This window comes from Lathamus discolor, chromosome Z (genome assembly GCF_037157495.1).
Source record: "Lathamus discolor isolate bLatDis1 chromosome Z, bLatDis1.hap1, whole genome shotgun sequence".
Lineage (NCBI taxonomy): Eukaryota > Metazoa > Chordata > Aves > Psittaciformes > Psittacidae > Lathamus > Lathamus discolor.
In genome coordinates, this window is record NC_088909.1 from 98,486,408 (window position 1) to 98,501,407 (window position 15,000).

The window sequence follows — 15,000 nt, forward strand, 5'->3', positions numbered from 1 at the left end:
CATTCATATAATCTTAAGAAAGAGTTTGTGGTAAGTGTTTCCAGTGTTAACTGAAGTAATGGAACAATTGTTTAAGGGTTATATACGTGGATAGTCAAATGAAAGAGCAGTGGTTTTTTTTCAGTAAAAAAAAAAAAAAAAAATTATTGTATTACCCTGTTCACCAGCCCCTTTTTTCTTTGTTAATCTTTTCACTTTTTTCGGTTAGAAGAATTGGCTTCTTTCGGAAAGAAGAATTGGCTGAAAAGAATAAAATCCTGTTAATTTTTAAAAAGCTCCTAATTACTAAATAGTCCGAGTTTGCCTTGGTGCAATGTTAGGATTGTAGTCATGTGGTTGACCACATCACTAACGCCTGTTCTGTGTTACTCTGGCAGCCCAGGTTGCAATTTCTGTTATTTTTTTTTTAGATTCTTACTGCAACTGTACAGCTTTTGTATCTGATTCTCTTTGAGTTCCTCCAAGCAAGTTGGTTTCATCGGCATGTTATTTCCAGAGTACTCCCCTGCCCTCTAGGAAAACATCAGCATCTGTGGTAGTTAATATCCTTTATTAGAGGACATGGCAACACCATGTAACACTAATAATCTTTGCATGGTTTTGTACCAGTGGTCCCTGCTTGCTTTTGAACGCAAAAATCTCCATGGTTCTTGTTTAAGTGTTTGTCTTTTATTTACTGCTTCTGTGGAGAACCTGGTGTCCCTCTGAATTGGAGATTACTGCTATTTTGAATGGAGTCAATGCAGCATTTTATGATTTTTTTTCTTGTTTCACTAGCTATTGATACACAATTAAAATTAATCAGTTTAAAACCTTCGTTGCAATGTAGTTGAAATTACAGGTACTAATAAAATGTCAATCAGTACGTAGACTGTTGCTTCACAGAAGAGCAAAGCTATGCAAATTATGCTTTCTTATTAGTTTCTCCCAAATAGTGCAATCAGAGAACTTGTCAGTTTTCTCAGGCAGCTTATGGCTATTTTCTTTCTTTAGATGGTTTCCTTAATGTGCTGAGGTTAAGCAGCTCTTCGTCTGTTATCTGCTTATAAATGCTTACTACTTCCCCAAGCTGCAAGAGTCAATGTACAATAAGGAAGTAAAAAAAAACCAAAACTCAAACCAACCCCACCCTTCTCAAAACCTGAAACCAGGCAAAAAAAGAAACCCCAACAACACAAAGCAGACTTGGATATGAAAATTGCTGAAGGGATTATTTTAATTGTTGCTTAACCTCTTGTTCTTCTCTCTTTAAGATTTTTAAAATGTGTCTTTAGCCCGTTTTGTTGTTTAAAGGTGTAAGTGTCAAGAACTCTTTTAGTCTGGGGCAGTTCTATCAGTCCAAAAGGTTTAATCAGGTCTGTAAAGTGAAGTGTTACTTTAGAATTCTTAACAGCATAGTTTTGCAAAGTAGGGCAGGCTTCAGTACCCTATCCAGGTCCTGAACCTTCAGAATCTATTGCAGATTGTGGCATCTTATTTTTCTTTTGCCGAGTGAATGTGCTAGAAAAAGCTCAGTAGGCACTAGCAGGTTATTGCCTGACACAAAAGGAGAAGGTCATTGTTGAACTAGGCATTGATATTTTATTGGACATGGCAGCTTTCACTTTGTACTTGCTGCTGAGTTGTGAACTCAGCTTGAGGTGGGAGATGCTGTCGCACAGATGTTTTTTTGGTATGCTGTGGCTCTCGCTCTATTTTGTCCATTACTGTCTTTGATGTCTCATAGTTTGGTAACTTTCCTGGTGACAGTTTGAGGTGGGTTTTTTTTTTTTTTCAGATGTAATTATGGTGTTTAAAATACAGAGCAAGGCAAGGAGATCTCTAGCTGCTTTGTTCTTCTAGTGTTTCAACTGAAACATCCAGGTTTTCTAAAAATCTTAACTTTTCTGAATCTGATGTTTACCTGAGAATACTTCAAGAACAATGAAAAAAGGCTTTAGTATTCTAGAAATGGCTGAGGTACCAAAGGTGGGAGAACCAAAAACACTGTGGCTGTCTTTATTACTAATTTTGAAGGACAGGGAGAATTAGCGATGACAGGCTAGTCTGCTTCCTTTTGAATTCCTGAAGAAAAATCTGGAACTAAAGCTATTTGTAAGCATCCAGAATATAGTAGTTGAGTAAAGGACAGCATCAGTTTGTTAAGGACAAATTCTTGAAGTAATCTAACTTATTTCTACTGTAGGTAAGAGGGTCAGTTGATGTCTTACATTTGGTCTGTGATAGGACATTTTAATCTGTTTCTCAGGATGTTTCTGTTGGGGAAGAATGGTGGAAACAGCTACTGTTGTGAGTAAGGTCAGTCTCTTGTCAACTACTCTTCATGATATTTGCAAAGAGTTTTCATAATGAAATAACGTGACCGTGATATCTTAAAAAGGCGTAAAGCTTGAAGGAATTTCAGACCTTTTTGAGTGTGGTAGTGGAAACCGAAATGCCTTGAAGATTCAGAAGCCTGCAGGAGAGGAAAGGGTACAAATCAGTACAGTTTTGTGCCTGCTCTTAAGTTAGTCTTTCTGATTAACTACAGAAATACTGGATAGAGAACAGTGTGATGTTTCTTAAAGGGAAATAATTTGGAGGGCATAATAAGCTGAGTACATGAAGGGAATATCACTCAGGTTGTACTTACATTGATACATTTCAGTAAGGCTCCTGAAGCAATGTTTACCCTCAGTTCAGGCCTTCTCAGACACTAGCTGGGATGCTGCCTGGGTTCCAGCTCATTGTAGGAGTGGGTGAACTGAGGAGAGTATCCAGAGCAGCAATGAGAAATCTGCAGAAAGTGTGATAATAGACTGACTGGGAAGGATTGAAGCAGCAGTTACAATTAGTGTGCAAAATGAATAATCTGGTGGTAAAATGCTTTCCTGCAAAGTTTGGAAAGAATAAAACTGTGGTACAGTCTGATCTCAGATTTCTGATAGCAGGGTACTGGAGACCACTTTAGTGAGACCAGGGTCCCTTCTTCACAGATATTCTCTACTCTGTTTAGCTGTTCTTTAAGAATATAATATAGGAATGTCTTTGTTGTTAAATTTCATGCTCTATATGAAAGCTCTAAGAAAGTGTGGCTCTTTTATTTTCTGCTGCTTCATTTATTAACTTGAGTATTTCTGTAACAGGCTGATTAGTTAGCTCATTTGTAATGTAGATGGTTGTGAGAGTGGTTAGTCTTGATGTTGGCATGGTAATTCAATATTGTTGATAGTTTGGAGTCTCCAAGGCAATTAAGTGTGAGCTGAGCTTGCAAAGAGTTATTGACAAGGTTTGGACTCTAGAGGATTTAATGTCAGAATTTTGAAATGTATGTCCTATATTTGGGTTATCAAATTTCTGTTAGTACGGTTAAAAACTTTCTGATTTTGTATGTGTCTGAAACACAGCAAGGAAGTCCTAAGCCTACAAAAGAGTTTTGCTTTTTGTTGGTTAAGTTGCACTTCAGTGCCGGTGTTTCAGCTTTTGATCTCATATTAATCTGTAGCTGCCTTATTCTCCAGAAACAGAGTATGCTGATATTCTCCCCTCAGAATGAGGAGTTTTGTAACTTTTTGCCATTGCTTGATAGGAGCATGTTTTAAGCAGCTGAAGGTTGTGCAGTATGAGAGAACTCTTCTCAAGTACTTCGTTGCTTTCAGAACATTCTTTAGGGGATCAGGAATTTTAGCCAGCTGATACTAGGATGCCATGTGCTAATAGCAAGAAGCCTGCCTAAATAAAACAAAGGAAGAGAACTATGGGAGAGAAACTTCCCTTTCTTTGAGGTACCAACCAAGTTCAGAGGCAAATACTGCTTGCTACAGGAAGGCATGGCTTTATAGCCTGCAGTAATATATATTAAGGTCTAATTCTGGTAGCATGGATCCCAGATATGTCTGTTCCAGTAGGCAGGATTGAGTTCACAATAAGAGCTCCTCTCAAGTATTCCGTTTATCACCTTGGGGATTTTTTTCCATTTAAGCTCTGTGTGTGGAGAACTAGTTTTAAGTGGTTTGTATCTAAAAATTTTGAAATGTAATTTTGAAAATGTGTATTTATTATTTCCAAACAACTCTTACTTGTCATCAGTTGCAGTCTGGAAAAAAAATTAGGCCTTTCATTTTGTATTTTGAGATTGAAATAAGAACTCAAGAAGACAAAAATGTAATTTACAAGTGCAAAGTTGCTTTTGTCTTTGAAAGTGAGCTAAGTTTTGGTGGAACTCAATTCCCATCTCTATTTTTTAGCATATTCATTATCTTTTTATGATCCTTTTGTAAGTTCCCTCATAGTAGTAACAGTATAGCATATTGCACAAAAGCTTTTCACTTTCTGTTTTGATAGCATCTTTTTAGGAGTGACTATAGTAAAAAATTGAATAGGTGTGACTAATGGAGATTATGCTTGTGAGGGTTTAAACCCAGAACTCAGAACCATGCAGCCACTCCCTCACTTCCCCATTTCTTCCTTCCCCCCGCTCCTGAAGGGATGGGAAGGAGAATTGAAGGAATGTGACTCCCATAGGTTGAGATAAGAGCAGTCCAGTAACTACGGTGTAACACGAAACTGCTACTGTTACCACCAATAATAATAGTAATGATAAAGGAAATAACAAGGGAAGAGAATACAACCACTCACCACCCACCAACCACTGACCAGCCCAGCCTGAGCAGCGATGTGGGCCTTCTGGGTAACTCCCCACAGTTTCTGTACTGGGCATGACTTGCTGTGGTATGGAATACCTCTTTGGCTAGTTTGGGTCAGGGGTCCTGTCTCTGCTTCCTCCCGGCTTCCCTTCCTCCCTGGCAGAGCATGAGACTCAGAAAGTCCTTGGTCAGATTAAACATTACTTAGCAACAACTAAAAACATTGGTGTTGTCAGTGTTGTTCACAGGCTGAAAAGCAAAAACACAGCACTGTACCAGCTACTAAGATGGAGAAAAGTGGCTGCTACTGCTGAACCCAGGGCAATGCTGTATAATTTTTTTGTTTACATAGTATAAGGTGTGGCTGTAATGGGCACCTACATATGTCAGATAGCACTGCCTTCATAAAGTCAATATATAGTATTTATTTTCCATTTGTTTTTGTTGGAATTTGCTATGATAGTATAAATATAAGAGACTGCTTTCTGAGGAAGCAACAATGGTATAACAGAATAGACAAGGAATTGCGTAGAATATGTGATTGAGAAATAGGTTAGCTATCCCGGATTTACAAATGATTTAGCCAAAATTTGGAACAGGCAGATAGCATGGGGGTACTTTGACCTAACAGAAATGCTATTTATTCAATAAACATGTTAGATAGAAGATAAAAAGGGCATGCGTCTTTGATAAGAAACAGGAAGGTAACTCAAGCTATTTTTGGAATATGGGGTGCTTTGTGTATAGCAGCTGATATGGGGTAAACAGACTGCTCTTACTATTCTGACATTAAATGTGAAAGTAGCAAAATTGGAGAGAAAAAAAAATTGTCCTGTGTGTCCTTAAAGAAGTATTAGCATCACAAACTTTGGAATTTTGTAGTGGAAGTAAGACACATCTCACTGCTGAGTGCCCTCATCTGTAGCAGATCTGCTTAAGCAGTATACTGAGAGCTTAGTAGAAGAATAAGTTTATTTAAACGAATTCTGAAGGGATTTAAAAGTCAACTGAGGAAATCTTTTAGCAGTAGCATTTTTTTTTAAAAATCTGTCAACTTCCAATGAATAGTGAAAGCACTGAAAATACAGCAGTGGGGAAGCCATAGCAAAACATATCCTATTTTCATTAAATCAAACCAGCTATGATGGTAATCCTGATGGAGAAACAAGTCAGTCTGACTAGAGTAATAAACTTCTGTTTTATTTATTTGTAATGTGTGAAGTGCTGTGGTAAAAAGATACTTATTAAAAGGGTCAGAAGCAGTTTAGTTGGCAATATGACAAGTCAGTGAAATTTTCTCTGATAGATTTGTGCAGCTTACTGGCGCTTTGCATAATAGCACTGGTATGAAGTTTGTAGATGCTTCTAACCATCCTGGATGTAACACAGAGTAACTAAACCCAGAACTATAAGCAAGCCGACAATGTATTATGGCCAGATTAGTAACAAATTAATTGAAACCTTTGTTTCTATGAAAAACACCAGTAGGCAGGTGAATTAGCTATATGAGATTTGAAACCTAAAAGAGGTACATCACAAGTAGACACAACATGTACTGTACTGTACTTCTATGCCCTCTTAAGTCTGAGTACAGGATTTAAATGCATAGTTAAGGAATGGTCCATTAATAAACTTGCTCATTAGCTTGGCAGAAATATTTAATTTAAACATGTAACCCTTTGTCCAAATTTGTTGATTTCTTCTAAAAGAAAAATAAAATCAGAATAGATGTATGTGTGTATTTATTTATTACTTGACTTAAGCATTATGCTTATAATCTTATTTGAGGACAGAGATTTGGCTTCTGGATCTATTGTATGTCAGGTAGATGAATGAGAGATGAGATGAATATGTTGCTGGAAATTACAAAATTGGAATGACATGATATTTTGATTTCTGCAGAGAACTTTAGAACACCTTGCTAAAAATCTCATTCTTCATCTGATCAGAACTCTTGTCATGCGAAGTAAGAAAAATCTAGTTACTTGTTAACAAATGTCTGTTAAACAACTCTTTTCTGCATAAATATCTTCCAGAGATTTTAATATAATTAAATGTCTTTTTGTCTTACAGTTCTGGTCTGCCTTTTTAGGTGAGCTGCACTGTGCAGCTGTGGTGACCACTCAATAATGAGTGGGGCAGCGTTGGGCCTTGAGATAGTATTTGTCTTCTTTCTGGCCTTATTCCTACTTCATCGGTATGGAGACTTCAAGAAGCAGCATAGGCTGGTGATCATAGCAACATTATTGGCTTGGTATCTCTGCTTTCTTATTGTATTTATACTGCCTTTGGATGTCAGTACGGTAAGAGAGTTGTGAGATTTCCTGCTTAGTTGTGTAAAATATGTATTTTTTTTTTAAATAATAATTTCTTAAACAGCAAATAAGTTTTAAATAATAATTTCTTAAACAGCAAATAAGTTTTCCATGAAGTATCCTACTGAAATAAACACTTGTTACCTTTTTGCATGACAGCACCTGTGCTTTAAACTAATATTACTTTCTGTTGATCTCATCAGATAAAAAATATATTTCAGATGTTTTAAAAGTTCATTATTTATTAAAAAATAAATTATCTCTTTAGGTAACATAAAAACACTTCCAGTGTTTTTACTTGTCCTGCAGATTGCATGTTATTTTGAGGGTTTATTAGTATATATGCTCCAAATGTAGTACTGAAAATGTCTTTTAAAGTGGGTCTTATTATTTTTAAATAAATGTTATACATTTTTGATCACTGATGTAAAATTAATTGTCTTTTAGACTATTTATAATCGGTGCAAACTTGCTGTTAATTCCAGCCCTGCAGAAAGTAATGGCTCTTACGTTTCTCTTGCTCCAAGGTATGTGCTATATGTTGTCTTCATTAGATAATTTTTCAAGAAGTATTTTATGATTTTCTTCTTTTAAATGATAGGAGTGTACTGTGATTTTAAATCTAATAAATAAGGGTTATCTGTGTGATATCACACCTGAAGATTGTAATCATACAGGAAGGTGAGGGAAGAGGTGAAAAAAATGCATCTGCGTCTATTGGTAGAATTATGCAGTTGTTCTAACTGATTACCTAAATATTATTATTTATGTTTTTTTAGTCATGATAGATTTCTTCTAGCTTGTTGTTAAGGCAATAGAACTAAGCTTTTCAAGCAGTCTTGGTTATCTGTGAGGACAGGCCTTGGTGAATGCTTCTCTTTCCTCCAGAGTCTTAAAGACTTTAGACCTGAAAATCTAATTTTACGCCTTATGAATGAAATTGGTAGACTTGTCTTATATGTAAGCAGTTTATCTAATTGTTTATTATAATTGTGTATATATATATATATATTAGATAATTAGAATTATCTGAAATTTACTGCATTCTACCAGAGTAATGATAGTCTGCTTGCTGTCTTCTGGCAGGAAGGAAGTAACCTCTAAAACATGATGAATGTAGGCCAATGGGGGCTCTTTCCATGGGTGCTCATTCTTTAGCTGCCATTGGCTCTTTCCATATGTTGTAGATGTAGATGTATGCAGTGTAGTTATCTGTAAGACAATTAGAGCATTTGAGATGTCAGTTGATCCATCCATGCAAAGTATTGCCAGTTCTGTTGCACCACAGCAGAGGCTATCTGGTTGTTGTATATTTGTGGAAGAACAGTAAAATGCCAGATTTAGTGACACAACTTTGTACCCTTTATTTAAGACTATGGAGTCTGCAATAATTAAGCATACTTAGGTAAATACACAATTTGAAAACTATTCAATAGCATTTCTATTTACTTATAGTTTCAGAACATGCTGGTGGATGTTGTATTACAGTATATGACTTGAGTATTTCAAATAGCAATATCAGTGTAAGTAATAAGTGAGCAGATACTGTGTTGATTCATGTCGGATCTTAAAATTTTAGGTGAAACCTGTAGTCACACTATCATTCTATGGTAATTTGATAGTTTTGAAACTATTTAGGCTGTGTACATAAAAACCCACAGCTCAAGCTTAACTAGTTCAACCATGGAAAACACCAATTATTTCTCAATAGGTAATTTTATTAAATTGACTGTGTTGCCCCTTGACTCACCATTGCTTTATTACCCAGGCAGGTGTGGGAATAAAAATGAAGTGCCTTAGAGAGTAGACATGCACTTTGGGTTTTGCTCTTTCATTTTTTTTTTCACTGAAAAGGTTGTTGTGGCTTTTTTGGTCTTCTGAAGCAAGCACTGCCTGTCAGAAAAGTATTGGCTCAACAAATCATGGTTGCTAAAAGCCTGATTAAGAAATAACTAATACACTTTTTTTTTCTTTTTTAATTGCTAATGCTCTTGGTAGTAGAGCTAGGTAATGGGGCCCCTAGATACTGCATAGGAACCTGCTGCACTAACTAAAGTTGAGTAGTCTTCTGTCTAAGGAGTTGGTTTTTCTTTGCATGAAGAAAACATTTACTGCCCAAAAAGAAAAAATTATAAGCTTATATTGCCTAATTGTTTGTCTCTGTAGACTGTGAGCTACTGGCTTTTTTCTCTAAGAAAGCTGCATTGTCCACGTACGTTATGTGTGGTGAGGAGAGCAGTAAACACTTTAAAGTAGTGATTCAGTTTATTCTGAGATGATTGTTGGTTGACTATGTACTCAAATATTTGTGTATTACTTCTATGCTATTTTCAAAGACCTTTCTAGATAGAGGAATTTATAGAAAATGTATTTTATACTTTTGGCCCTAAAACTAACAAGAAGTTTCTGTACACTGTTACAGCAAGCAAAAATGTTTCAAACCATGGAGTTACATTCCTAATGGAATTATGCCAGTTTTCTGGCGTGTTGTGTATTGGACATCACAGTTTTTAACATGGTAAGTAAAGCAAAACATGACAAAGACTACAGTATATGTATAGTTTCGAAGTGCAACTTCTTAACAGTCATAATACACTTTTAAAGAATATATATCACTATTCCACAGACCTGTCTAGTCATGTATTATTTGCTAGCAGTGAAATTTATCTAGTAATGTCGTGGTTTAAACCGATCCACACAGCTTGTCCACTCATCCCCCTGCCGACCCTCCCCACTCTCGGAGGGATGGGGAGGAGAATCGGGAGAATGTAACTCCCACGGGTTGAGATAAGAACAGCCCAGTAACTAAGGTATAACACAAATCACTACTGCTACCACCAATGATAATATTCATAAGAGAAAATAACAAGAGAATATGATACGACATCCAAACGAGTTCAACCCCCCCGAAGAGAGAGCGTGACCTTCCGGGTAACTCCCAGTTACCTCCCTGGGCATGATGTGCTGTGGTATGGAATACCTCTTTGGCTAGTTTGGGTCAGGTGTCCTGTCTCTGCTTTCTCCCTGCCTCCACTCGTCCCCAGCAGAGCATGAGATTCACAAAGTCCTTGGCCAGAATAAACATTACTTCACAACAATTAAAAACAATCGGTGTTATCAGCTCTCTGCCCAGGCTGGAAGTCAAAACACAGAGCTTGCACCAGTTACTAAGAAGAAGCAAAACGGCTCCTGGTAAACCCAGGACAAGTAATTACTGTATTAAACTGAGCATACTTTTTCAGGTGGCAGCGATTTACTCTTGGTTCACTTCTTATAGTTGAAACTGAGCAATTTATACAGAGGTGTTTATGGGTAGACTGTCAGAAAAAAATGGGGTTTAGGCAACCAGACAGCAAAATAACTCAATTCATAAGTTGGTTGATTTTGGGGTAATATTGTAAATAATTTTGTTTAGCTGGACATACTCTATAAAGCTGTTGATATAGCTGCATCAAACAGGTTGTCTGTGCTTTTGGGTTAGACTGATGTGTGGTTTCAGATCAACCTACCATCAAATTATTATTTTTGTAGCTGAGTCAAGAATACCAGGGTTGGTTGGTAGTGAGTTTTCAATTAACACAGATTTTTCAAAGTAAAACTAACTATTGTTTTTATCTGCAGCTTGTTTAACGTTTGCTGTCAGACTAGTATATCTAGAACAAAACATTGAACTAGTCTTTAGCTTAAACACCCCTTTCTCAGTATCCAGCCACTGCTAACCTACTGTTTGGGTTTTTTCTTCTTTTTTTTTTTCTTTTTGGTTGACTGATGTAATTTGGTTTTGTTTGCTTTCCTCCTAGGATTCTGCTACCTTTCATGCAGTCTTATGCTAGATCAGGAGGGTTCTCCATTACTGGAAAGATTAAAACTGCATTGATTGAAAATGCAATCTATTATGGCACTTACTTGCTGATTTTTGGAGCATTTTTAATATATGTGGCTGTAAACCCAAACTTCAATTTACAATGGTAAGAATGATGTTGTAAGGACTGGCATGGGTTCTTACAAAATTGTCATAGGTAATCTCTTCCATATATGAAATGAGTGTTTTATAATAAGCAGTTTTAATTGATCTGATTTTTGCTAGGCAGTTGGGAAGTTTTGTTGGCTTTTTTTGTGAAAAGGGATTTTGTGAAAAGGCCTATTTATAGAAACCTATGTTTTGGTTTTCTGATTTTGGCATGTGTGGGAGAGGAGCCCCTTGCATTAGCAGGGGGATATTTTTTTTCTCCCTACAAATGCATTTACAAAGTTAGTGCAGAAACTTCATCAGTGGCGTCAGAATAACACCTTTCAAAAATCCTGTGTCAGTATTTCCTGTGTAGCGCTTCTGTCTACTGTGGATTCTCCTTAAAGGAGAAAAAATACTTGGTATTTATAACAGTGCTAATGGCATTCCATACTAGACACAATTGCCATTATGTAATGCCTCATTGCTTTCAACTTCCTCTTCTGAATACAAATCTTGCGTTCTGAGACTGTTGGCTATAGTGACTGCCATTGTAGTGTTTCAACCTTGCTTTCAGTAAGTTTGCTAATTTCATGTTGCTTTGTAAAGGAGCATACTCCTTGAGAAAAAATATTTTTGTTTTCCCTCCAGAGGAGGTAGAAACATGGGAGATACAGAAAAATTGTGTCAGCTTTAAATACGATCAAGTAGCAGACTTGCCCTAGGCAAGAATTACTGATGATACCAAGCCTGTTCCTTAAACTTGAAAGCCCTACTGGTGCATAGGTACTTCAGGGCTGCTTTCTTGGGGATGGGGTGGGAGGATGTTTTTTGTTTGGGTGTTTTTTTTTGGGGTTTTTTTTTTTTGGGGTGGGGTGGGTGTTTGGGTTTTGTTGGGGTTTTTTTGTTTTGTTTTTGCAATATTTTTTTTTTCCTTAGGAACCAACTTCAGACTATTGGGATAGCTGCTGCAAACACATGGGGTCTCTTTCTTCTTGTGTTGCTTTTGGGTTACGGTTTGGTGGAAATTCCCCGTTCTCACTGGAATGGGGCCAAGAGAGGTTATCTGCTCATGAAGACCTATTTCAAAGCTGCTAAACTGATGACTGAAAAAGCAGATGCAGAGGAGAATTTAGAGGATATTATGGAGGTAAGTAACTAGCTTTCACTATGAAATAAGTGAAGGCTGCTGTTAATCACCTCTGAATTTCCTGGTATTGGGCACTTTTGGCACAATGTTCAAGCGTGGACTTGAAAACATGGAGTACATATGTTTCAGTAATGTTCATGCAAATTGTGTATGTCTGCTTTCATGTTCCCCTCCCTGTATATTTCTGGAATCTTGAGAAGAGTTTACAAATTCAATTTGCTGGACCACGCTGTGTGCCTTTGAGAAGAGAATGTGTAGAATGTTGGGTTTTTTTCAATCAGTTTCTTTTGAGACTATGTTTATTGTTATTTGTGAGTGACCCATAGGATCTAATGCAATTCAAGAACAGAATGGAAATACAACCCATTTGAGTAGCTGTTCCCTGTTCTACTGCTGTGGTACCGTGGCTTGGAAATAATACTACTGAAGAGTTTTAGGGTAGGGTGGTAACTCTGATATATCAACATAAAATAATAGCAGAATCTTCATTCTTTAGTAATAGAAGAAATCTCTATAAATATCTGGATGGGGCATAACTCCAAAGCTTACTAGAAAATGAACAAGAAAAACTTGGTTTACAAGGATAGCACTTTGAATAGAATGGAACACATTATTTCATTTGGAAGAGACCTACAGTGATCATCTAGTCCGACTGCCTGGCTGCTTCTGGGCTGAACAAAAGTTAAGATTATCATCCAAAACCTGCAGAGGGAGGTAGGGATCTCTGCTTCTGGGTATCCAGCAATAGGACGCATTGGAATGGTTCAAAGCTGTGTCTGGGGAGTTTCAAACTGGACAGTAGGAAGCATTTCTTTACTGAGAGGGTCGTCAAACCCTAGAACAGGCTTCCTAGAGAGGTGGTTTACGTTCCAAGCCTGTCAAGTGTTTAAAAAGCATTTTGAGAGTCCTCTTAATAAAAGGCTTAGCTTTTGGTCAGCTTTGAAGTGGTCAGGCAGTTGGGACTAGATGATTCTAGGACCCTTCCAACTGAAAATGTTCTGATCTTTCTCATTAAACACAACATACTCTGTGCCTTGAGGGCTCTTCTGTGGCTTAAAACCCCAGCATTTTGATGGTGGCACCAGTTCTGGAGCCAGGTGTTGACATTATTGGCTCACCTGTTTTTTCCCAAGTCTCCCCCCATTAGTGGGAGAATTGAGGGAAAGGCTGCCTGTGCTCCTCAGTTTTTTAGCATTCTTGCCAGGGCTGTGAAATCTCTTTCAATCAACCTCAGGCTTTTTGTTGTGACATCCTTAGTGCCCCTATGAAACAGCAGGAATGGATTGCAGTCTAAAGGTTGTACCTGTCAGTCTTGTGGTGATGACCCTGATTTGGGCTCAGGGAGGCAGCAAACTTCCCTGAAAAGAGGGTCTTGTACTAGACTGCTGTCTTGTGCTAGATTGTCCTTTAAGTCAGGTATGGTAACTGACAGATTCTGAGGTTATGTCATATACAACATAAAATATATTGTATTGTTAACATATGATAAAACCTTGTTTCAATGTTTCACACTTTTTTTTTCCCAACTTCTTTTTCTTTCTGTCTAGAAACAATTGCACTATAGATTGCACTGTACCTTAGAAATTCTGGCTAATATTTCATTTTCAACCTTCACAGGAACACTGAACTATGTGAAAATACGTACAGATTTTTAAGAATGTTGGTGATGACTCTGAGAACTTGGTTGTTAATAGTATGAACTGCTGCTGCATCAAATAAATCACAAGATTTTAGCTGTCACTCAGTTTAATTCAGGCTTTTGGTTTTTTCCTTTATCAGGGATTATGAAAATGCAAGAAACTGTAGTGCTGGATGATGCTTCGAATTCATTTTTTTTTTATGCTTTTTCCAGTCCAGTGCTCTACTTGATAGGGCTGAATATGTTAGGATTGACTCTTAGAGATATTCTTGAGGGATTTTGCTTGTTTTTTATAATCCCACTACATAATGAAAAATCTTTTGTCACAGACTGATAAGATCTCTTGTGAGATGCAGAGGGAATCCAGATTTACTGAGAGGCATCTGTTAAAACAGGTTTTTATATGTGGAAGGACTGTCTATATCCATTTAGCCTCCTTTGGCACACTAAACAAATACAGGTCTTTTGTCTGCTTACTCATCCTATTTGACAGTATCTCTAAGCCTTTCCAATTGTTTCTGTCCTCTAGACTCTAGAACTTTGTTGTTGTTGTTGTTTTGGTTTGGTTTGGCTTTTAAAGTGTCATTTTTAACAACAAGAGACCATCAAAACATTATCTCTAGATTGCCGATAGGATGAAGAATAAAATCTGTTTCTCACTAAGGCTGATAAACTGCCAGAACCAGATCTGGTACAACTTTTTTTAGCTGTTAGATAGCATCTTTTTATTAATGATAAATGCCAAATGGTTGCAGAAGTAAGCTATGAGGAAGATATAAAATGAAGAAGTGTAAAATTATATTCATCAAGCTCCTTAATGTGGTAAAATGAAACTAAACCAGGCAAGATAAACTCCTCCTCTTTACCTACAACTAAAACAAGAAAGTATTTTCCATTTCAGCAACTAGTCCTCTACACATTCACAGAGTATTGTTTGCACACTCGCATAGGTTTATGTATATATATTCTTTATAAATACTTCAGTTATCTTTTATTAGATGTCTAGTAAAGCTATGGCTTTTAGGAAGCTCTGTTGTTTTTAAGCTCTGATGGTTATCCTTTCCATTGGAAGCACTGGAACTCTGATCCTGTAAAATGTTTTAATCTATTTAGCAAAATGAAACACATCTGTATTTGTTTTTCTTCAACAGGAAGTTCGTAAAGTAAGTGAGAGTATCAAGTATAACCACCCTTTGAGAAAATGTGTTGATACAATACTGAAAAAGGTAACAAATTTCTCATCTTCAGTGTAATTGTTCAATTGGGAGGGGGTGTTCCTGCACCTGGTGAATACTTGGTCATTATTTTCTTTTCCCCTAACA

General features: G+C 36.9%; 1 protein-coding gene across 5 annotated transcripts in view; it reads left to right on the plus strand.

The window, feature by feature from the left end:
• The window catches only part of LMBRD2 (LMBR1 domain containing 2), a 40,165-nt gene that overhangs the window by 1,016 nt on the left and 24,149 nt on the right, over nucleotides 1–15,000 (plus strand). For 2 of the 5 annotated variants that reach the window (XM_065663615.1, XM_065663616.1), the window contains exons 2-8: nucleotides 6,528–6,591; nucleotides 6,699–6,928; nucleotides 7,388–7,467; nucleotides 9,363–9,458; nucleotides 10,741–10,908; nucleotides 11,829–12,039; nucleotides 14,830–14,904. In XM_065663615.1, the coding sequence (XP_065519687.1) occupies nucleotides 6,755–6,928; nucleotides 7,388–7,467; nucleotides 9,363–9,458; nucleotides 10,741–10,908; nucleotides 11,829–12,039; nucleotides 14,830–14,904 (804 nt within the window). In that variant the 5' untranslated portion in view covers nucleotides 6,528–6,591; nucleotides 6,699–6,754. The remainder of the gene's footprint in view (nucleotides 1–6,527; nucleotides 6,592–6,698; nucleotides 6,929–7,387; nucleotides 7,468–9,362; nucleotides 9,459–10,740; nucleotides 10,909–11,828; nucleotides 12,040–14,829; nucleotides 14,905–15,000) is intronic. The other 3 variants (XM_065663614.1, XM_065663613.1, XM_065663617.1) reach the window with 2 other exon arrangements.